At 40.3% G+C, this 24,776-nt stretch overlaps 1 protein-coding gene across 19 annotated transcripts in view; it reads left to right on the top strand.

Annotated features, from left to right (window-relative positions):
• The window catches only part of GRIP1 (glutamate receptor interacting protein 1), a 332,684-nt gene that overhangs the window by 290,300 nt on the left and 17,608 nt on the right, over positions 1 to 24,776 (top strand). For 6 of the 19 annotated variants that reach the window (XM_081022292.1, XM_081022288.1, XM_081022306.1 and 3 more), the window contains 10 exons: positions 3,808 to 3,955; positions 4,810 to 4,979; positions 8,421 to 8,576; positions 9,360 to 9,512; positions 13,466 to 13,652; positions 14,201 to 14,346; positions 15,696 to 15,776; positions 19,398 to 19,467; positions 19,709 to 19,863; positions 23,046 to 23,223. In XM_081022292.1, coding sequence (XP_080878418.1) covers positions 3,808 to 3,955; positions 4,810 to 4,979; positions 8,421 to 8,576; positions 9,360 to 9,512; positions 13,466 to 13,652; positions 14,201 to 14,346; positions 15,696 to 15,776; positions 19,398 to 19,467; positions 19,709 to 19,863; positions 23,046 to 23,223 — 1,444 coding nt within the window. The remainder of the gene's footprint in view (positions 1 to 3,807; positions 3,956 to 4,809; positions 4,980 to 8,420; positions 8,577 to 9,359; positions 9,513 to 13,465; positions 13,653 to 14,200; positions 14,347 to 15,695; positions 15,777 to 19,397; positions 19,468 to 19,708; positions 19,864 to 23,045; positions 23,224 to 24,776) is intronic. The other 13 variants (XM_081022294.1, XM_081022298.1, XM_081022291.1 and 10 more) reach the window with 5 other exon arrangements.

The following is a 24,776-nucleotide window of genomic DNA, read 5'->3' on the forward strand; positions in this document are numbered from 1 at the left end:
TTGTTTAGCTGAATAAGGCAAGGTTGTTATTAGCATGCCGAAGGTAATCTCAGTACCTCTGGGAGGCTTTAATCAAAGTCTTGTGTCCTGATTGAGATGCAATGTTCAAAAGTGGGGGAACTTATTAACGAAATAAAAATCTAGGAGTGTTTTCCGTGCAAACATTCATCAGCATATCTTATGTAATTACATAACCGATAAATCAACATAGTGTGTAAGTGCTTTAGTCATGGTGTAAATATCTTAATGACTGAAACATCTTTTGCTCATGAATAATTCATATCTGTATGGTTCATTTTTCATACTCATGCTTTTTTACTTGCATATGATAAACTAATCTGTCTCTGTCGGGGGAGATGCACTTGATTATCGTCTTCTGATCTCTCTTTCTCATATTTAGTTTTGCTTCCTTGACCCGCACTCCATTACTTGACTTCTGCTTTCTCTAATTTGGTGGCAGCGCTTGCTCACCTGGTCTGCTTGATTTGGGTTCCTGGTGCACCATTATAATTGGACTTATCTGTATACAGTGGTACCTCAGGTTAAGTACTTAATTCGTTCCGGAGGTCCGTACTTAACCTGAAACTGTTCTTAACCTGAAGCACCACTTTAGCTAATGGGGCCTCCTGCTGCTGCTGCTGCGCCGCTGGAGCACGAATTCTGTTCTCATCCTGAAGCAAAGTTCTTAACCTGAAGCACTATTTCTGGGTTAGCGGAGTCTGTAACCTGAAGCGTATGTAACCTGAAGTGTATGTAACCCGAGGTACCACTGTAGTCAGTCCTAACTCAAAGATTGTCTAAATGTAACAAATGGAGGGAGACCTTCAGAAGTGGTAACCTTGCTGCGTGGCAGGATATCCGTGTTCCTATTTGTTTTCCCATTCCTGCAATTAGGCCTGTACAGAGCTTGTCAGACGCCTGAGGCAGGAACCTTGTTAGAATAAAGTTATAAACTCAAACAAAAAAGTAGCCGGTCCCTGGTAGGGGGCCCCTACCTGCTTAGCTCTCCAAGGCCCAGGACAAGTGTACTCTGCTGCCCCTTGCCTCTGCACGGACCTGCCTACAATGAAAACTCAGCAGAATGGGCCTTGACTGCACCCAAAGCGTGTTCTTCTTCATAGAGAGCACGTGTTGCGGTGGGGTCTGAACAGGCCACCCCTCTGTTGCTGGGCAGGTTAGTATGGATGACCATCTACAGTGATTGGGCGATTGGGTTACTGGGCAAATTTTGGTGTTGCCATTTAGGGGGACGGACCAAAGGTTATAAAATCAAGTCACGCAGCACTGACTGGGCTCTTTTGCTGCGTGCATCGGATCACCCACCCACCCTCCCTAATCTAGGGCTATTGCGTTGACCTTGCTGTGCCTGTCATGGGGTCGTCTGCTTTTGGGGCAGGGGCATGGTAGGAATTTTGTCCATTTGGCTGTTTGGCTGGTGCCATTTGGTTTTTGCCTACTGCGTAGCAAATTGTCACAACTTGTTAGGTTGTGGTTAGGCATTGGTTAAAAAATTGGTTGGTGGAGGGGTAAGTGCCTGCCCCTCCAATGCTGCTGCTGCAAGGGAATTCCATTAAAGGAATCCAGGGGCTTTCCATTCTTTTGTCCGTACCCCTGAATGGGGCTTAGGGCCACGCAAGCCCCCGGGAGCATGCGGGGGGGATGAGGATCTGGTGCCCGGCTCCATGCTCTCCCCAATATTGTTTTCCCTCACTGGCTTTCGCTGGAATCCAGAAGTCAGTTCTGTCCCTGGGCGTGGGGACAGATAGTCATAACCAATACCTAAGCAACCACTCATATTTATGTATTTTAATAAAGTTGTGGCCAAAATTATGCCAAAAACCTTAAACAAAAATTATGTGTGAATTGTGAATTATTTAGGGGTGGCTTGGCGGACCTCGACACGCAATACAGGACTTCCAGGATTCAGTTTGCTCCTTCCTTAGTTGAGTGCAGCCAGATCGCCATTTGCTCCCATTCTTTTCTCTCTCCTCGGGTCTTTTAAATATACTTACCTCGTATTGTGCCTTCTTACATTGCTGTTTTATCCTCGTTGGCTCGCTCTGCCTCTATTCTGCTAGTCCCCAAGCCCCTTTTCCAGCATTTTCCCCTCAGTTTCTGGAGTTATTAAAAATTCCAAGTGTGGCCTCTCACCCTCCTCCTCTCTCCACTTGAAATCTGAAGACTCGCTTTGTTCAGCTTTCTTGCAAGTCTCCTCTCTGCAAACTCTTGGTGCTAGATTTAGGTTCATGGGTCCAAACAAAGACATGGCGTGGGTAGGAATGTCATTTGTTGTTAGTAATGAAATGAAATGAAATAATAATAATAATAATTTATTATTTATACCCCGCCCATCTGGCTGAGTTTCCCTAGCCACTCTTGGGGAACACGTTTGGGTAGCACCCATGACTCTCAAAATCAAATTCCAAGAAAAGTTTAGGTCCCAAATAGATGTTACATGAAATATATGGTTACCTTAAATTACAGAATTATGTGATAAAGAGCAGCTGTGGGGAAAGGCAGGCAAGGATAACATGGGGGGGGGGGCAGAGATACAGCTGCACACCTGCAGGGACAAATAGCAGCCAGTGGGCACAATTTTGACAGGAAACTGTCTCTGGCTAATTTAAGTAAGTGCTTTAAAGAGGGCGGGGAAGTGTAAATAGCATAATATGTAGGGTTCCCTTAAGTTGAATTGCTTGTAACAGCTGCCTATCTAGGGATGCCAGACAGATGGCATTGTGACTGTCAGTTGTGCTAATTCAGCATCCTGCGCTTCTCAGATCCTGTGCAATTCTGTATGCTTATTGCTGCTAGCCCAAACAGCACACTGGGGTGTAACATGATCAGAAGAAGCAGCACAGACCAAAACAGGCGATATGGCACAGATTGTGCTGATTGCTACCTCCTCAGGTTGAATGCTTCAAGACTAATTGCTCAGTAAGATGTAGTGAGACTGGTATCTGAGTGCAGCATTACACAAGAAGACTGAGACTACTATAAATGCAAACCTCAGTGGAGCAAATATCATTCATGCTTCCCTGCCCTCATTCCTGGTGCTGAAGTCAACATTTTTTAAGACATCAAGTTCCAAATTCAAATTCAGCCTGACACAGAGTACCAAAATATTTTCCTGGGAACTTCTGGTGGGGGGAAACGCTCATAAACATTTTGTTTTGGAAACCCCGTTTTGATAAATTGGTTAATCAAGAACTTTAAGATGAAAGAAAGATGCCATCTTAAGGATAACTGTGGCGTTTGCCCTCCTAGGTGTGTGACATCATACTGGGTTCATAAGGAAAGAGTTAACTAATTGTAAAATGACTAACCAATGGGAACCCAAGGGGCGGAGTTAATTGTGTATAAGGTTTAAGTACAGGGGGTTTGGGGGGGGGAGTGTGTTAGAGTTAGGGTGGTTGAGAAGACAGTCTGGAGTTATAAGAGACAGGGAAGATAAGTCTGTGGGTTGGGCTAGTCTGGTGTGAGAGAGTGAGAGAGTTTGTTAAGAGGAGTCAGTCAAACAGTAGAGATAATCAGTCAGAAGGTATTAGGAAGGTATAGGCCGGTAAAGAAACTAAAGTTAAGATACTGACAGGAATATTATCTGAGAAACCATAAACTTGTTAATGTTTGTAAAATAAACTTTCTTTTTGGTTTACTTTTAGCAACTGGCTGGACTCAGTGTTTAACCCGAGGATAACGGGTCGGTGGCAGCAGGGAAGCGAGCACAGTGGTGGCACAGGGATCAATAGACCGTTAAACGTCCGGGGACCCTGTGTGATCTCCCACAATAACCTTTGCTTTTTACAGATTCGGTAGCAACAGCTTCTGGGCCGCTGCTTGTCGAAGTGGCCAAAACTGCTGGTTCCGCTCTGGGAGTTGCACTATCTACCTCGATGTGCTGTAGCAAACAAGTGATCATCATAGACAAAATAAAATCTGCAAGTATTGCAGACAGGTGAGTGCTGCAGAAGAGTTCACCATGGTATGTTACCCACCTGGTTTCCATCTGACAATATAATCAAGCAGCAGAGTCTAGCACTCTGAGATGAAGCAATTAGGGCAGTTAAGAGTTCCCTGCATAGCTTGTGGATTACAGCAAAAATTATAGGCAAGACAAAGAAACCCAGGAGCTTGGATCCAAAGGTGCCCTGTGTAAACAGAAAAACACTTCCACTCATGCATCCAGTTTATGCCCATTTCCTCCTTGCCGCTTCTCATGCAATCTTGCCTTTAGGGGCTGGAGTGAGGAAGCAGGGGCAGGAACACTTCATTGCATGAGTAGGGTTCTGCTTGCATCCCAGGAAGGCCATGCCGGGCCTGGTAGCCTCCAGGAGACACTACAAAAAAAGGGATCATCGTCATCTGGACATTTTGCAATATTTTAAAAATCCACCCGGATGGTGATTTTACCTCTTAAAAAGAGAACATATCCAGGAAAATCCGGATGTATGGCAGCCCTATGTAACTCTCAAATAACTCATTAAATTATGAACTTTTTGGCACTTGTGTAAAGGGGGTAGCCTCCATCAGCTAAGCAGCTCCCACTTATTCTACTGCTTGTTCTAAGTCCCGTGAGTGATGACTTGGCTATCTCCCTGCATTGGTTTTTGGCAGAACATTACAACTATAACCTAATCTTCCAATCATTTTAAAGATTTGCACTAAAGGTTTGACGAGTCTTTTACAGATAATTTTCTCTAATTTAAAAAAAAAGAAGAAGCTGTTTATCCATTTGAAAAGAAGTGAATTCTTGTATTCCAAGGAATGAGCACAGTGTGCTACATTGAAGTCCTTCATTTTCTTCCACAGATGTGGCGCATTACATGTAGGAGATCATATTCTCTCCATTGATGGCACCAGCATGGAATATTGTACATTGGCAGAAGCGACACAGTTCTTGGCTAATACTTCTGACAATGTCAAGCTAGAGATCCTTCCTCATCATCAGACAAGGCTGGCTCTTAAGGGACCAGAACACGGTAGGAAGACTTGAAGTTCTACATTTAATGTCATCCTTTTCTCCTTGCTTCTTCCTGTGGAAGAACTCTTGAAAGTTGATGTTACGGAAATTTTAAGTGGGTTTGTTGTTGTTGTTTCTTTGGTCTTCTGCTCTTAAAACCTCAATTTCAAGTGTGCTTTTTAAGTTCTTTAGCCAAATTCTGATCAAGTTTACTCAGAACTACTCTTTGAATTTAACGCTTAAGATAGACTTGGTGAAATCTAAGTCAGATTTATTTGAAATCAAATGCATTTTAAGAGTCAGTTGGGAACCTGCCCTTAACTTCTGTGAGACAAGAGAAAAAAGAACCATAGCTCAGTGGTAAGAACATCTGCCTTCCGTGCGAAAGGGCCTAGGTTTAATCCCTGGTATTTCTAGTTGGGCTGGAAAAGGCTCCCCAACTGAAACTCTTGGCAGCTATCAGATAGTGTGGATAATCCTAGGCCAGATGGACCAAATGGTGACTCAGTATAAGACAGCTTGCTATATTCCTATGCTCCTACAATTCTAAAATCTGTGTGTGTGTGGTTTTTGCTTTACCTTGAACTTCATAGTTGCCTACAAAGAAAAGGGATGCACTTTGCAACATACAGAACCCATTGTTTACCTTCATCTATAAAAAGAATTGATTAATAAACAGTACAGTCGTACCTTGGTTTTCGAACAGCTTAGCTCTCGAACATTTTGGCTCCCAAATGCCGCAAACCCGGAAGTGACTGTTCCAGTTTGCAAACTATTTTTGGAAGCTGAACATCCAACAGGGCTTCTGTGGCTTCTGATTAGCTGCAGGAGCTTCATTCAGCCAATCAGAAGCCATGCTATGGTTTTCGAACGTTTTGGAAGTCGAATGGACTTCTGGAACGGATTCCATTTGACTTCCAAGGTATGACTATATTCTGAGTGCAGAATGCCACCTGTTTTTTAAATTCAGCATCATGCTTTAAGAAGTCTTATTTTCATACAATATACACCTATTCAAGTTTGGATTATTATGCACTTGGTTTACTGGAAGAGGCCAGAATTAAATTTGCTCAAGGAAAATTATATATTTTTCTAAATCAGTAGCAGACAGAGTGATGGGTTATCCATGCTGGACTATTAAGAATTAATGGCATATTTTATTGCCAAGGGCAGTGATAATGTATGTGTTAATACCTTAATAAAGAGAGAGCTTGAGGGCAGAGCATAATACGGCTAACTAACCACTCTCAATAGGCACAGGCGTGCTCCACAAAGAGATAGTTCAATGGGAGAGAAAAAAATGTTACATGTGATGGCATTCTTTGGTTCACATATCTTCATACTCCATTAAGGCTGCAGGCCAAGGCAGCCATGCTTTCATTGCACAGGGAAAAGCATGCCTCACCCCATTTGGAACGTTTGGCTGCCCCAGCACTTCAACAGTGTCATGTTGCACTGCAAGATATATAAGGGCTCCCTTGCCATTCATTCTATGTGTGCTCTGTAGAAACATCATGTTTCCTCCACTCCCCTGTTGCAGAATTGCCAGTGTAACGTCTCAGCTTGATAGTTTTAAAGTCTAATGCAGTGTTTCCCAACCTTTGGTCTCCAGCTGTTTTTGGACTACAACTCCCATCATCCCTAGCTAGCAAGACCAGTGGTCAGGCATGATGGGAATTGTAGTCTGAAACAGCTGGAGACCAAAGGTTGGGAAACACTGGTCTAATACATCTCCAGGAAGATTTGCTGAGCCTCTATATCAGGAATTGAGGAAACTGGCCCTTCAGATGTTGTCAGATTCAACTCCCTTCAGCTCCAGCCAGTGTTGGGAGTTGTAGTCTGATAGCATCCAGGGGACCATAAAGTTCTCCATCCCTTCTATGTGCTAAGAGCATGGACCAAAACGGCACAATCCACACCAAGAAGAAGGTATGAGCAGATTTGGGGGGAACCCCAAGATTTACAAAGCTGCAAAAAAAATATTGAGGAGGAAATCCCCAAAACAGGATATTGAGGGCTGATTGTGCATAGTGAGCACAGAATGCTGATTGACTTTTTGGGATGTGTGCACCAGCAGGCAAAAATAGAAGTAGTGGTGGAAATGTAATAGCATCCTGGAACAGAGTATGTAAATTCTGAACTGGAGCACTCCATTCTTTAACCTTGTATGGCAAACCCCACGTGTACTTCGAATAATGTGAATCTCCTTAGTAAAAGCCTTCCGTATAAAATAGCAGGAAGAATTAAGCAGGTGGATCCCTGCTTTTAAAATCTCTGAAGGGAAGGGAACCTTTAGCTCTAACATAATATTTCACGTTTGCGGCAGAAGACATTTTAATTACCGGTAGTTGACTAATTTTTAGTTTATAACTCTAGATTTTCCTCATTTTTATCCCTTTTCTTACCTATTTCTTTTCATAATAGAATTCTCATTAGCTTTATATAGGGTTATATGTATTATATATATTTTGTTACTGCCCAAATATTAAAGCTTTATCCCAAGTGCAGTACCCCAAGAATGAAATTTGCAAAACAAAAGGTCTGAAAAGATTATTCCCTTAACCCTCAGTCATAAATTCACTGATGAAGTTTTTTATTTTGCTTAGAGTTGAATATGCTATGCTGCAAGTTTCAGTTGATATAGTTTGAAATGTTATAAGAAGACCAGTTATCATTTTCTGACTGTAGTAAATTGACAGCTTCTCTCCCCCCCCCTTTAATATTTGTTTAAGGTGTAGCTGACACAAAACTAACTAGGATCAGGAATCATGCGCCTTTATTGCAGTGGGCAAAAACTGTCTGAAAACCACGCATCAGAACAATAAATGATGACTTTAGATTTCTGCTTTGTTTTTATTAAATAAAGTCCCCTAAATGGAATTTTTGTGCTGATGCTTAGGAGTTCGTTGTCCAGGATAATATAGTGCCACTGATGAATGCCGGTAAAATTAAAATGTCAAAGCAGTAAATTGAAATGACTGACATGTGAAACACTCTGAATTATAGTGCATGGTCTCTTGATATATGGTCCCTTGTTTTATTTTTAATTTTTATATATATACAAGTTCTTTTAAATGGGTGGATATTTTCAGAACTTAATTACTAATTGTAGATCATGCATCCTGGTAATGTTGACTCAAATGGGTTCTCTTAAGTGTTTAATCATAGCAGCTAAGGGCAGAGGCAGATTAAAAACTGATTGAATACTGATCACTTAAAAAAAAAAAGATGCATGAAACCCATTAGTTGTGAGTCTATGAGTGGTCACCATCCCTGAGATAAATTCTAGTGTTATCTCACTACCGGGTGGGGGGGGGGAGGCCACAGTGTTCTTTTTCTTTTCAGGTTGCTTTTATTTCTATTCCTTTTTAAATTTATGTAATCCAGTTACCTTTCCCTCTTCTCTGGTCCTTTTTGTTTGTTTGTTTTTTATTTCTTCTCATCCCTTCATGGTGGGCAGCGAAGGTTCAAAGGAGCAACAGGCAACTCACATGGAATCCCTATGCCAACAGCCACAGCAGCACTCTCACCTATCACCATTATAACACCTACCACCCTGACCATTGCAGGATGCCAGCTTTGAAATGCCAGAAAACATCACCTCCAAAAAGCCTTCGTAATGTTCCATGCTTTTTTTCCTCCTGACATTATTATTATTATTATTATTATTATTATTAGTCATCATCATCATTTACTCTACCTCACCCTCTTCCTCTCATACTCCCCACCCCCATTTTCATTCTTTGAAATCTTTCGTTAATTTGCAACATCTCATGATTTCTCACAAACATGTGAGGTTATTTCTGACATCATTTTTTTCCTCCCCTGCCTTAACTTAACCGGTCTTTAGAAAGAAGGGGGAAATACGTGATAACCCAAAAGGTTTACAAAACTCAGTTCGGTACCTTATAAGAGAATGCAACCTTTTCCAATTCAAAGCCAATGTCAGAAATCACCTTTTCCAAAGAATGCATTGCTAGACTCACCACGTTAAATGTGCGTTAATTCACATAGCTGTGTCTGTAACCCTGTTGTGGTGCTTTTATCTAAGCATTTGATCAACTTACAATGAATTCAACTGACTTTGAACTACAAAATGGTTGACGTTAGTGGCATTCATTAAGAGCTGCTTGTATACTTGGATGGAAGTATCATAATAGGACTGCACATGGTGTGTTTGTTATAACAAACAGGTGTTTTGTATGGTTCACCTGACCCTGAATGTGCTACACAGCCTCTTTTTTTTAATATAGTTTGTGATTTTGTTATTGTATGCACACAAACCGTTCTCGTGAGCCATACCAGGGTCTAGATTTCTAACAGCCAATAGCGGGCATGCAATTCCCCAGCTCCCTATTGCAGAGCACCTGGTGACAAGTGATTCCCTCTCTTTCAACAGCACTCGTATCTTCGTCCTTCTCTCCGGCCTCCATGAGCGCATACAGTCTGAGTTCCCTGAACATGGGGACTTTACCTCGCAGTCTCTACTCTACCAGTCCACGTGGCACCATGATGAGAAGAAGGATGAAAAAGAAGGACTTCAAAAGCTCATGTAGGTGACCATAAAGGGTTTTTTTAATGTATAATGAAGCCAGGGCTGTTAAATGCATCTGACAAATGACATGAAAGCACATTGAAATTCAGATCTGTTAGGAGCCACTGTGAGAGAGGATGCTTTACAGCAGGACAAAAGTTAGTGTTTGACCACATGCTGTACTTACATCGCCATATCCCAAATCAAAGAGGTTTGGTTTCTTCTGCCCTCTATGATCTAATTGTGTGTTCTGCATCTACAAGTCATAATCTGGGTATTGTTTTAGTGTGGCAACAGGTTTAAAACCCAGTGTTTACAAGAATGCAAAATCTAGGATTTAAAAATGAAGTCCTATCACACAGTATTCTTTGAAGTAGACCAACTTTTAACGAAACAAATTTCCTTCTTCTTGAGCTATAAGATGTGGCAGGTGACTGTCAGGACTATAGATAGAATGATCTCTGTTGAGTTGGTAGTAAAGGCACCCTGATGTCTGAGCACAGTGTCAGCATCATGTTTTCACTTGCTGTAGGTGGTAGGATATTGCACTGAATTTTGCCCTTAACAGAATCCTGACCCAACTTAATTTGTAAGTTATTCATATTACTTTTCAAGCTATGGTCCAAGCTAACTGACTATGCCTAGTTATTTTGTTAGTGCATTGATCTTTTGTTGCTGTTAGGGTGAACCAGTCAACAGGCTACAAGGAATATTTTCTGAAACTCCTTGATTCAAATCCATGCTGTAAAGGGATTACTTTGCCCAAATTAACAATAACAGCCCTTTTCACGTATTTCTTACGCACATTAATGCACCAGTCATCGCAAAACACTTTTTTTGTATTATTGCTAATATTAAATAGGCATGGTTAGAAATTGTTTGCCTCCTTTCACGGAAAACTGATGTGTCACACAGGAATTAATTGTGTCTGTTGTAAAAATGAGCAGTTGATTAAAACATAGAAAACAAGTTTTCCCTAAAAGCTTTCTCCAGTTCACTTATTTGTTTATTTGTTGGTGGAAGGAAGCAATAAATGCTTGAGAAAACACTTAGGGCCCTTCCAGATGTCGTTTTTATTGAGCATTCATCATGATTTGTGCTCATGATGTTATCGGGGTGGTTATACATGATCACACTTTCGGGACCATTTGTGCCTGTAAGGGTTCTGGGGCAGTCGTATTGCTTTGTTTGCAATAGGTGCACGCTCTGTAGTTCCTTGCTAAAAATCCTGTAACGTTTGTGTCAAGGAACTGCCATCGGCTCAGGGGGGAGAGGGGAAAAGCCGGATGGATTACAGAGAGCCCCCAAAGATCGTGGGAAGCAGCACTTCCTCAGCGGAGGAAGGTAGCTACACCTCTAGTGTAGGCGAGGCAGTGCCAGGACCCCTTGCCTGGGCAAAGTGGGGAGGAGAGAGGTCCCCCGTTACCCACGCCTTCCTTGCGCAGTAGGCTTCCGCGCAGAGAGGGGAGGTGCAGACTGGGCGTCAAGAAACTACTCTGCTGAGGAAGGTTTAAGGACCGCCCACTCTCAGATTCTGCCAGTGAATGAGCAAGACACGGAATAGAGGCGCTCTGCTTTCCAAAGGTTTTTATCATCAATAAGAAAGCTTTAAAACAGATTATTGAAGCATATTGCCTGATTGCTCTCGAGCAACCAACCGATACCTCTAACAGTTTGCTACCGCAAATATTCTGGGATTTGTTTTCCTCTCACTTTTTTGTGCGTTAGCACAGGAATGCTCCTCTAAACGACAAAGGTTTGTGGCTAACATGGGAGGAGCATTGCAGAACACTAATAAAGCAGACGGATGTGTGGATGCCCTGATATAAATCTGCCACTAATGTACCATTATTGTATCAATTACATGTGGGGGGGTGAGGAGGGGGGAAGCCACCAATTAGCAAAGTCCCGACAATAAGATTTTCCATACTTAAAATCCACACATAAGAAGAGTAGTTTTCTGCTTACATTTAACACTTCATCTCCTTCAACCCAAGGCAACAAGTTTAGCTTGTCTATGAGCTCCTCTTCTTAACTGGAAATATCAAAACAAATAGCCAGCCGTTTTCATCATCTAGCAGAAGTGTGGAAGCCTGGTAGTGCTTGTTATAGAACCTAATGTATTATTTGGCAAATAGTTACTTATACGCAAACACACAGTATCTGTTGCACATACCCTCTTTCTTTCTGTAGCACTTTCAAGGTTTGATGTACTAACAAGTTACTAACAAGACATTTTAAAATGCAAGTTTTAATGAATGTATCTGCCTTGGAAGAGTCTAGAATATGTATGACTGAAGGATGCTATAAAGTTTTCATTGCCCTTTGTGTAGAAAAGTCTGCATACCTAATGTGATCTTCCCAAATGCCTGGCAATAAACTCTGGTGGTGTAGGGAACCATAAACATTTTATTAACAGAAGTTTGCAGTGGCTGCATTACTTATGCAGCTTTTTTCAAACATACAGCCATAAAACTTAAAGATACCCCACACTGTCATTCTGTTTATTAAACTTGTTTTGGCTTGGTTTGTTTTCCTTTATTATTATTTTTAAAACTCTTAGTTTTTAATGTTTAAAGTATGTTCTTCATACCTCATGTATTGTAGCTTATTACTGGCCTTGGGCAAGCATTAGTGTCTATATATTAAGGGGAATGTAAGTTGGTGGTTAATGTGCATAACAACCAGCCACTGTGCACATTCACCAGGTCTCATGGAGAATGTGCACATAATCCTCATGGGAATTGTACACAAGCCAGAAGCAGCCCTAGGTGGTGGGTATGTTTGTGCACACTTTTGTAAAGGAAATAGAAAAAAGTGTTTCTAAGACTGTCCATACTGACTACAGAATGTGCATATTGCCCAGAGAATGTACGAAATGCAGTCAAGATTCCCCCAGGTCTGTTGGGGATTATGCATAATGACTGGAGAATGTTCAAAATTCAGTTGATATGTGCTCATTTCCCAAGGTCTGTTGTGGATTACCTACCTACCTTCCTTCTTACTCCACTGATAGACGCCCTAGCTAGATCAAAGTGCCTTCTGCCCCCTTCTTTGTGCCTGTGTATGAAGTAAAAGGGTTTTTAAATAAACCGTATCGTCATTTGGCAACAATTCCAGATGGTCCATTACACAGCAGTTATTTCTTTGATTACAGAAGAAATGTATCGTTCAGTGAATAACTAAACTTCGATTGTCAACAATATGGAAAAACAGTATGGAAAAAATATATTTAAATATTGCTCACTGTGTTGATCCTAATAAATAGTTTTTGAGATAGAAATCATTTAATAATAATAATAATAATAATAATAATAATAATTTTTATTTATACCCTGCCCTCCCCAGCCAAGGCCAGGCTCAGAGCGGCTAACAAGCAATAATAAAAACAAGTTGAATGAATACAACTTAAAAACAAGATTAAAATACAACATTAAAATATTGAAACATTAAAATTTTAAAATGCAGCCTCATCACAGGAGGAGAAAGGAAAAAGAAAAAAGAAAAAAGAAAGAGGGGGAGGGAATCAAATTGGCTCCAAGCCAAAAGCCAGGCGGAACAACTCTGTCTTACAGGCCCTACGGAAAGAAATCAGATCCTGCAGGGCCCTGGTCTCATGAGGCAGAGCGTTCCACCAGGCCAGAGCCAGAGTTGAAAAGGCCCTGGCTCTGGTTGAGGCTAATTTAACTTCCTTAGGGCCCAGGACCTCTAGGGTGTTGCTATTTATGGATCTTAAGGTCCTCCGTGGGGCATACCGGGAGAGGCGGTCCCGTAGGTATGAGGGTCCTAGGCCGTGAAGGGCTTTAAAGGTCAAAACCAGCACCTTGAATCTTGACCCTGTACTCCACCAGGAGCCAGTGCAGCTGGCTCTTTGATGTACTTTGATGTACTTGATATATTGATGGGTTTTGTGTCAGAAATTGTTTTAATTTGTGTTGCGTCTTTCTAAATGCCATTGATGTGTTTTACAGTGTCACTAGCTTCTAGCACTGTTGGCCTGGCTGGGCAGGTTGTCCACACAGAAACTACAGAAGTAGTGCTGACAGCTGACCCCATTGTCGGATTTGGAATACAGCTCCAGGGCAGTGTGTTTGCTACTGAGACCTTGTCATCTCCACCTCTGATCTCCTATATTGAGGCTGACAGTCCAGCAGAAAGGTGAGGTGCTTTGAAATGATTGTTCCTAACTTTTACTGCTGAGAACTTATCTCTGGATGCTTTGGCCTAGTTATTTTCAGGTTTCAGACAAATTATAGAAAATTGGTGGTACCTAGTGAATTTCCTGTCCTGACAATAAGGGATTTTAAAAAAAAAATCTTGATAAGGTATGAGAAGAACAAAAGTAATCTAGACGATTACTTCCGACAGGCAACTGGGAGCTATGTTAATTAGAGATTTTTTTCCTAATGGAATTCTAAATCTTAGTTCAAAGACCTTGATATTTTTGATTCTAAATTGGCAGAAAGTACATCTATCTCTGCTTAGTTTTAGCTGAGATCAAATCTTTAAAACACCAGAGTTTTGGATTATTAATTTCTTAACTGGTACATTTCAAATGTGCTCATAATAAAATCATGAGAATAAATTTAGACGTACAATATTGAGAAAGTTGGGTTTGTTCTATTACCCTTCTATGGAGAAGTGCATTTATTTTGGCTTTGATCTCCCCTGTGTCTGAATGCTCATTTGTTCTCTTTTGTGTCAAGGTGTGGCACCCTACAAATAGGAGACAGAGTACTAGCTATAAATGGGATCCCGACAGAAGACAGCACATTTGATGAAGCTAATCAGCTTCTTAGAGACTCATCTATCACCAGCAAGGTCACTTTGGAAATAGAATTTGATGTTGCAGGTACGAATAATCAAGTATTTTCTCTAACTTGTATGCAAGCTCAACCCTTCACTTTTGAATCTGAAGCTGCTATCACACATGCATATACAACCTCCATCTCTTTCTGCAATCTTTAATTCATACTGAATATTTCAAAACTCAGGCAGAAATGACAAGTATTCTATTATTTAAGATGTGAAATCAATCTTCTCTTTCTCACATATTTTTGTATATGCCAGTTTTATTCTATTGATTGCTCAAAGACAGAATGCACCAGACTTTGGGGAAATGGGTACCTGCCGGTTGTGCAAAACAGAAGCTCTAGGGACACAGTATGTTGCTGAAGATTTGGACATAATGTGTAATTTGGAAACAAAGATTCAAATTTTGTACACTGACACGATTAAACTAAGGTGTGCATTTCAAAGCTTGGGGCCTGCTCTTAATCCCCATATGACACCTGCTCTCATGAGGAAACTCCCATTGACTGAAAAGAGACTTGGAGTTCTTAGGTACAATCCCTCCCAGAGTGAGAGTGTGGAGGGATTGTCATAGGATTAATTGAATTGTTCTTTCCTCCCTCCTTCCTCTTTGTACTTGCACACCACAGTGCAGCCTCTAGTTCAGTGGTTCTCAACCTGTGGGTCCCCAGATGTTGTGGGACTACAACTCCCATCATCCCTGAGCTCTGGCCTTGCTAGCTAGGGGTGATGGGAGTTGTAGTCCAACAACATCTGGGAACCCACAGGTTGAGAAAGGCTGCTCTAGTTGCTGAAACAGGAAGCTCTGAATCCTCAACCTGGGGCCTGGCCCAGAATTTACTTTGAAGGGCTGGGTTGGAAAACTGATGGGGAGGCAGGAAGTAGCCTCCAGTTCTAGATCACAGGAAATGCTCTGAGATGCATGTACAGAAGAAGGGAGGAAGGCTCCATTGACCCTACGGGGATGTGTGCATGGTCAAATGTGCTTTCGCTGGGAGGAATCCTATCCCTATTTACTGGTAGATGTCTACAGGACATCCTTAAGTCATTGCTATAGTTTTATAATTGATCTCTCTCTCTCTCTCTCTCTCTCTCTCTCACACACACACACACACACACACACACATTTGTGATACCGGCTTTATTGTATGTTCAGGATCCTGTTTCTGCTTTTAGGTCCTTCACTTTAAGAAGTGGCAGTATGCAGCATACACAGTGAAATTTTAAATTGTGAACGTTAAAATGAGCCACAATTACTTTGCTTCCTTGACTCAATATTATCTATTATTTTTAATAAACGAGTAATGTGTGAATGATGAAAATGCAATGAATGTGATTCAGCCCAGCATGTAGTATAAATGAAAAAAAAACAAACCCTTTTAATTACAGAATCTGTTATACCAAGTAGTGGCACTTTTCATGTAAAACTACCAAAGAAGCATAACGTAGAGCTTGGCATCACCATAAGCTGTAAGTAAAAGTAGACTTTTGTCATATTTTTTTAAATATATGATCCTGATAATATATAATGTTTGGTAACAAAATTATTGCAGATGTATTTTGTACTTCATTTTGCTCTTTCAGAGCTTTTGACCACCCAGCAAATTAAAATTAGCCAAAAGTTCAAGCTAGACCCCATAACCAAATCACTTATTTAACATAAATTAGATTCTCTGAAGCTTCATTGATAATTATAGCTGAAAGAGGTTTTTAGATAGGAATGAAATTTGAAGGAAATTACAGGCTTATGTCTGTCAGGAGAAAGAGTTGTAGACACAGGATATTAATATAGATAAAAATACAGAACAATGGGCGAAAGAACAAGAAGGTTCTTCTATTTGACTGCTATATACTTTTTTTTAAAAAAAATGCTCATCTGTATGTTGTGGTTCCTGAAAAAAAATCTTTATCTGAATTTGTACTCATTTTGCCCAGCTGAGATGAGATTAGCTTTGCAAATAAAGGTTTCTATTTTAAATTCACTATCTGTATTACTTCTGAGTCTTTATATTTCCCCTTAAAATTCAGTATTAAATTAATTTCTTGTTTTCTGTTAAACTTTGAGAAGATTGGAAGATTGTTATTCCATCCTTACTTTGCTTTATTGTAGCATTTTTCTTGTTTAAAGTTTTAAAATCATACTGCTGAAATGTACTGGGCATGGGTTATAGAGATCCTGAAATTCTTCATTTGACAGTTGCTTTGTGAGCCAATGCAGTTTAGAGTAGGGTAGTTGTTAACTTACCCAATTCAGGCAGATAAGATGGGATGACTGATCCTCTTCAGAATTTGCAGTCTGACAGATTCCATCATTATGGTTTGAGGGTTTCAAAACACAGATAAGTACCAATTATGAGGTGGTCTGAGGGTTGCCCCAGTTACATGAGGAGCATGTTTTTTCTTGTGCAGTTGTCCTGGGCTCAATGGAGTACCATTATACTCCATCATGTGGCAAGGAGTCCTTTTTTAGGAGGTTGAAGTTTGAGCCATTGATCTACTATCAAGTAGACACTCAGTGCTTTTTTTCTAGAAAAATAGGTGCCAGTATTCACCGTAAGCTTGTTACAGTAAGTGTAATTCGTTTTAACAAAAAAAAAAGAGGTGCCGTACTTTTGAGTGCCCCCTGAAAAAAAGCACTGTATACACTGAAATTAAAAACAATGTTACCATTTATAATTTCAGCAGAGTACAGAATAGTGATCTGTTTTGGATACAGGTTTTCATTAAACAATAAACAAACAAAAAAGCAACCCTGAAGTTATTTGTACCCAATATGATACAGAATACATACTACCATTATATTTAAAACTGAGTTGTTTTTTAACAAAGAATACTTAGGAAAACATCCTTTAAAGGGTATAAGGAATTCCAGTTAAGTTTAATTTGTTTGCCATCTCAATTGATTTTTAAACTGAGGAATGCAGTATAGATTTTTATGAGATCAATTTTTATAACGCGAACTACTTTATCATCGCAAATACTTTGAAAAAAAGGGCATTGAAAAATGTCCAGAAAGATAAATGAGCTGATGAAATATCAAAATAATAGTTTCCTACAAGTAGACATATACTGCACTCTATATCTCATGGGAAAGGTGACTCGTAGGTTCTGTTCTTCATATCAGCCATGAGGATGGACTCAAATGGGTCTTTGCGAGGATTTAACATTTCTCATATCTGTATTTGCAAGATCATATTCATTACATGTAGGAGGAAATTGATGTAGCTTAATAGCCAGTGTGGGTAGTGGTTAAGAGCAGTGGACTCATAATCCAGTGAACCGGGTTCGCTTCCCCGCTCCTCCACATGCAGCTGCTGGGTGACCTTGGGCCAGTCACACTTCTTTGAAGTCTCTCAGCCCCACTCACCTCACAGAGTGTTTGTTGTGGGGGAGGAAGGGAAAGGAGAATGTTAGCTGCTTTGAGACTCCTTCGGGTAGTGATAAAGCGGGATATCAAATCCAAACTCTTCTTCTTCTTAAGATTCTGTTTAAAAGGGCATGATACCTTTGTCACATCACAAGTATAAAGCCATCTTTCTGACAATATTAGGAAAGAAGTAAGAGTTTTTTAAAGTTCAGTTCCAGCCATGTTTACTCAGAAATAAGTTCCACTACATTTAGGCAACATTCGCACCATACATTTAAAACGCTATTATACCACTTTAAGTAGTCGCACCTTGCCCTAAAGAATTCTGGGAGCTGTTTGTTAAAGATGCTGAGAGTTGCAAGAAGACCCCTATTCTCCTCAGAGTGTTACAATTTCCAGAGTTCCCAATGAAGAGAGATGGATTGTTAAACCACTCTAGTCATTGCAACTCTAAGAGGGGAATATGGATCTCCAAAAACTCTCAGCACCCTTAACAAACTACAGCTCTGAATTTTTCTATTGGGGGGGAGGGGGGAGAAAGCCATGACTGTTTCAAGTGGTATCTTAGTGCTTGAGGTATATGGTGTGAATGTGGCCAAAATGAACTTTACTCCCAGGTAAATGCGGCTGTAGCACTGCAGCTCTAGACCGCTGAACTGTTTTTGTCAAACATTGAAACCCTATGTGCTCTTACCAAATTCCATTGACGCAGTAAGACTTAACTTCTGAGTAAACCATTGGGATATTGATCTATCCTGCATGCAAGGATGGGATAGAACAGGAAATGTTTTAAAATAGCAAGCTGGGTTATGTTCTTTCAATAGGAGGAATGGGGCAGCAAGAATGTGAGGGATACCATTTCAAAGTCAACCCTTTTGCAGTATGAATTGTAGCACAATTGCTGCATAGGTCTATTTCAATGTGGGCACAGAGTACATCACTGCATGCCCTCCCTACTGTGCTGTTGGCACAGCATGATGCCTGAAAAAATAATTTTATTTTATTTGTTTATTTAAAATGCTTTAGGCTGTGTTTTAGGGCAAAAGACCTCTCAAGATGGCTTATGCATAAAATATGACACAGCAAAGCATATTTAATAAATCAAACCAGTACTAAACAATACGAGAGCAATCAGCCCAAATATGTTAAAACCCAAAAAGAAGATGAAACCAGCAATCCAACAAGCACCCTTCAAGGGAAGAGCAAGGAAAACAGATGCCTCTTCAGAGCTTTCTGAAGGACCTATAATTACAGGGTTTGCTGAACCCCAAGTGGCAAGGAGACCCCAGAAATGTGGGACTGTTGCAATATTCTCTTCTCTCACCCAGTAATATAATAAAATTAAATTCCAAGGTTCATCTGAATTATGAAGCTTTTATGGTAACCTCTGATATGATCAATGAAGCAAATTGTATACATGTTTAAGAAATAGAGGGGTCTGAGTTCATAAAGATTGCTCAATATTCTGTTTTGAGTGAAACTTTGTTTCTATGAGCGCTGTGCCACACCAATAGTGATAAGGCACACCAGTTATATTTTAGGATGAAAGGCTTAACATATAACTGCACCCCACAAATGTGCATTACTAGGAGTATTTGCTAGCATGGAAACATCCATGTATAATAAATATTGTACATAAAAGCATTAACATTGATTAGCATATGCTATATGGAGTTTTGAGAATTAATTTAAATGCATATATGTGTGTGTATTACATATTTCAGCTCCATCTAGTCGAAAACCAGGGGACCCTCTTGTTATTTCAGATATTAAGAAGGGAAGTGTTGCACACAGGTGAGTGCTTTCAAGTCAGAAAAAAAAGTTATGTTGGTTACTCTCACACTCCCTAAGTTTTTAAATGATCCATATTTCTAAATTAAGCAAATCCTTCCACTGGAGTAATGTTGTTTTTTAATCTCCACTGTGTGTTTTTTAAAAAAATATTTCATTTAAAAAATAAAATCATTTGCATGAATAGATGTCTAGACAGCATGTACAAGTCATCAGTTTTGTAATGTGTCCCATTTGTTAACAGAACTGGAACATTAGAACTAGGTGATAAATTGCTCGCCATAGATAATATTCGACTAGACAACTGTTCCATGGAAGATGCAGTTCAAATCCTGCAGCATTGTGAGGACCTTGTAAAGCTCAAGATTCGCAAAGATGAAGATAACTCTGGTATTCACAGTGAGCTGGCTTAAAAACCTATTTATGTACATTTATAACCATTTGTGTTAGATACAATCTCTGCTGTATAATCAGTGGGTGTTCTTTAATATTATTTTTAAATATACAGAGAAAAGGTGCTATCCATATCAATACAGATATTTTTGTATTCCATCACTTACTTCCAAGATGCATCCAACATTAGAATATTCGTCATTGGCCCATGATAGGACTATGGCACAGCAGAGAGTCATGCATGCTTGTTTCAGTGCCACTCCTGCATTTAAAGCAGAAATATCACCCCACCCACCCTCCAGAATTTCAGACATGATTTTGGCCCAGCTGTTTTAGAGGAGTAGCCTGTTTCTTTGGGACTCCTGGCAAAGCATGAAATCTTACTTCCCCATAACTTAATTAATACTCTAGTCCATACCCTCCTCCACAACAATATTAGACACGCTTAATCATCATACAAATGTACATTTGGAGCAAATTTTGTTCTCTTGTTTACTCACTCTAATATCACTTCTTTTTGGTTACCGTACATAAAAATTATTAGATTCTCAGTCACAGAAAGAGACCAGAGCATCTCTTTTGGCATTCTTAGCCTTAAGTTTTGTTGGGGAAACAGATGGTTCCCTTTCCACAATTACGCTTTACTCCTATCAGTATTTTCCTTCTGAGACCCCCATGTATAGAGCAGTATATTATTATTATTATTATTATTATTATTATTATTATTATTAGATTAATAAATACTAATTAAGATGATCCTAGTGCTCCCAGGTAGCAGCATCATAAGCAGAAAACAACTGAAGCTATTTAACACTTGCCATATTATCATCAGGTTGTCTATCTAAAAGGCAAATTCATAACCACCCAAAGTCAGTCTGAATTAAAGCCCATGTCACCTGATTCCCTGACCTTTAGTATCTGCTCATTTCCAGTCCAATAACTATTATGATCCATCCCAATCTATGCTTGCTCAGAAGCGGCGTACAGGGCCTTCTGATGGTTACAAGGCCTGATACGTACATTTTAGTGTGAATTAAAGCAGTTAATAATTGCCAGCCTCTTCATTCCGCGGATAAATTAATACTTTGCATAGATTAAAAACATTTATTTTATAATACGGGGCGAATTGTGTGTAACTACATGACTACCAATTAAGGTCTGCTAGATGCACTTCATCTATTATGTGTGCTTAGTAAATTATCCCATTTAAATCTAGGTACAAAGACAGATTACAGTCGTCATAAAACTAATATTTCTGTACAGTTTGTGTTAAGAATAATACTTCATTAAGTTGCTAGTCCATAAACTGTTGTCATAAATTATTATTTTTTAAGCTGTTGCATGAAATCAAAAGAAACATAATGTAAGCAATTAGGGGGGTGTGGGTAATTATGCACCCACCCACCATTGCTGCTCTGCAGTGCCGTCTCCTAGGGTCTGGCATTCCAGCACCCAGAAACAAGCTGCATGCCCCTATGGAAAGGGATGGGGGGGGTGCCAAGGCAAGAAGGCAGTCCTCCAGCCTAGAGGCACATGTTGGGGGAAGCAGGCTTAGTTTGAAAGACCCATATAATAACCAAGAGGGGAAAGAGAGACTGGAACCAGAAGTCTTGGCTTCTTGGGAAGTAGATGAGAGACAAGGGTTTCCCCAGTAACGGTGATGTAACTCTGGGGCACACAATAGCCAAGCTGGAAATCTTGTGTCGAGAAAACAATAAATTCCTACTGTAGTCACATATTAGGTAAAGGGACCCCTGACCATTAAGTCCAGTCGTGGCCGACTCTGGGGTTGCGGCGCTCATCTCGCTTTATTGGCCGAGGGAGCCGGTGTACAGCCTTCGGGTCATGTGGCCAGCATGACTAAGCCGCTTCTGGCAAACCAGAGCAGCGCATGGAAACACTGTTTACCTTCCCACCTGAGTGGTACCTATTTATCTACTTGCACTTTGACGTGATTTCGAACTGCTAGGTTGGCAGGAGCAGGGACCGAGCAATGGGAGCTCACCCCGTCGCGGGGATTTGAACCGCTGACCTTCTTATCGGCAAGTCCTAGGCTCTGTGGTTTAACCCACAGCGCCACTTCTTTACTAATCAGCCTATCTACTTCGCTGAGTCTGCCTGAAGCCTTTGTGGCTTTTAGGTATTGGGAGTGACAAGAATAATCAGGGACCACAACAGCTTTTAATGACACATATATAAATGTCTACTAAAATGATAGAATCGTTAGGTTTTAGTAAAGCGTTTTTACATGAAAATGTTACGGAAAAAGCAGCTGAGCCCACCACTGGCGCAAAGGAACAAACGAAACAGGAGATAAATGTGATCCCCCTATCTGTACACAGTCCCTAACCTACACTAGGCTTCATTCATTCATAAGCTCCCTCCAGATCAGACCTGTGTGTCTGCCTTCTTGCTGTGAAAATGGAAAGTTGACCATATCCAGCTTCTTCTGCCCATGCACTCTCCAGTTCACACGCTCCAGGAAGGGCAGGGAATTTTAATACCAAGCACCACCCGCCAGATCACAGGCTTTAGGCAACCTAAGTGCTGACCTTCACTCCTCAATGATTTAGCCCTTCCCATTTGAGCCCCAGGGTAGGTCAGCTAGCAAATGTTAACCCCATAATCCCCAAACACATAGACAAGCAGAAGTTTACATTTTCAAGCAATACAAAACAGACTATCAAAGCGATGTCCACGCAGCAATCCAAATAAGCAATGTTCATTTCTTTTGCACATACAGATGCCCAGCAGCAATAAAAAAAAGTAGATAAGCAAATATGCCCACTTTCAAGTGTTCAAGTGACTGTTACTATTTTCACACAGAAAAGTATTTGCCAGAGACTTGATTTCTCCCCTTGGTAACCAAAACCTGTTTTATGAACTTGGGGGGGGGGGGAATAACCTGGAGGATAAATGTTACCATATTTTTTGCCTTGCGGTTGTCTCTGTTGTAGGGGAATGCATGAAGGTAAAAGTTCACTTGGGTCTAGTGTCAGGTTTTAAATCCTGGTTTTGCTTCAGTGGATGGGAAGGAGATTTGATGTTGTTGCCCATGAAGTCAAGTGTAGGCTTCAGAATTGAAGTGGCTAAGATATGTATTTGAGGCATGAAGCTTTTAGGATGCACACTGTGATTTCTGATCATTTGTCTGAATGTATTATTCTTTTCATTCCTTCTTTCATAAGAGACCAATTGCATCCTCTTGGCATGTATTGCAGATGAACAAGAGAGCTCAGGAGCAATTATTTATACTGTCGAGCTCAAGCGTTACGGAGGACCTCTTGGGATCACTATTTCTGGTACTGAAGAGCCCTTTGATCCTATTATCATTTCAAGTCTTACTAAAGGTGGACTAGCTGAAAGGTAAATTGAAATAAAGATATTCATAGTTCTGCTATTTACTGTGTTCATTCATGTGTGACAATTCATTCAGTCATATGCAATCATTCTTCCTTAGAAATCTGTCTGTTCTCCACAATTCATAGCAAATGAAATACTTAATGATGTTCAGTCTTTTTTTGCTGGTGTTATGATATGAGGCTGTTGTTAAATCTAGAACATAGTTTTGCAATAGTTATTGTCACCATAAATCACCTAAAGAAAGCTTCAGGCATGCTTACCTTGTGATATTAATAACTTAAAGAAAAAAGGTGTTGCATTCTTCTTATAAGGTGGGTGTTTGTATATACAGTGCTACATGTTTTTGCCTGTCTAGCTATATTTACCATATGTGACATATATACAATGTGCTAACCGTTACATCTTCCTCATTCCCTCTTTATTGTCTTTTAAAACCCCATGTACTAATAAGCATTGCTGTGCCAGGATAGGATCTTGAAATTTTCTTAGCAATTCGTAAACCAAATATAGCACTTTTTCTGAGGGCAGTCATTGGGAGAAACATTTGTAACCCCATTTAATTTGAAGCCAGTAGAATTCTAAAGGTGAATAGCAATCTCTTGCTGAAATGAGAACGGGGAAGGATTTTGGAACCTGTGTTGAAACAAGGTGGTCAAAATGCAGAGCAATCTATTGGGCAGTTCTGGTGTGTGTGTGTGTGTGTGTGTGTGTGTGTGTAAAAAAGAGTGAGAAGGGTGGTCCTGCTTCCTGAAAGCATCTAGGCTTGCCCTATCAGAAAACTGTGGTGTCTGGATGCAGAGGATCAAAGACTGCATGTGTTACGTGTCCTTGTTCTGCAGCTGCAAGAATCTCTGGTTAATTCCCTCCTGAAAATCATGTGCTTCTGGTGATTGATAAAATACCGCCCAGTTCTGCCACCTGGCAATAGGACTGCAAAATGGTTTTGGAAGAGCCTTGGTAAAAAGATGGGAGTTACAGGTAGCTACAGTGGAGAACTCACCTGAAGGTGAATAAGTAGTTTTTCAGGATCAGTTTCAGAGTGAACTGAGTTGTGTCATGATGATTGTCCAGGCATGTCAACAGATAGGTTCTAACTAAGTTGTCCATCCTAATATGCTCCCTAACTACAGTTGTGGCCCATTTAATCCATCTATCAGGATATCCACCTTAATTTACTTCAACTGATCATGTGAAAGTATTGTGATGGTTTGTGCTATCATTGCCTTTTGCCTGTTGAATGGAAAACATCAATATTTGCAGGTACTAAGAAAGGAGTTTCAGTAAGCCTTCTGAATGTGCAGCTTTAATCCATGGCGTTGTCATGTTGAAAGAAATGATGGGTTGTTGTTGTTGTTGTTTTTTCTTGGATGTCAATTGGTTCTCCTACCAGCTCTGAAAACAAAGATGGCCTGGTGATCCAAATAGCCTTAGCAGCAAGAATGACTAAGTAGCTCCATTCATCTTACACACTTTAAATTAAATGTGAAACCCGAGGAAAAACTGCAGACACTTTTGCTTATCTCGTATATGTTAAATGTTTGGCTCAGTTTCCTTTT

The sequence above is a fragment of the Podarcis pityusensis genome (genome assembly GCF_964106645.2).
Source record: "Podarcis pityusensis genome assembly, chromosome: 10".
Lineage (NCBI taxonomy): Eukaryota > Metazoa > Chordata > Lepidosauria > Squamata > Lacertidae > Podarcis > Podarcis pityusensis.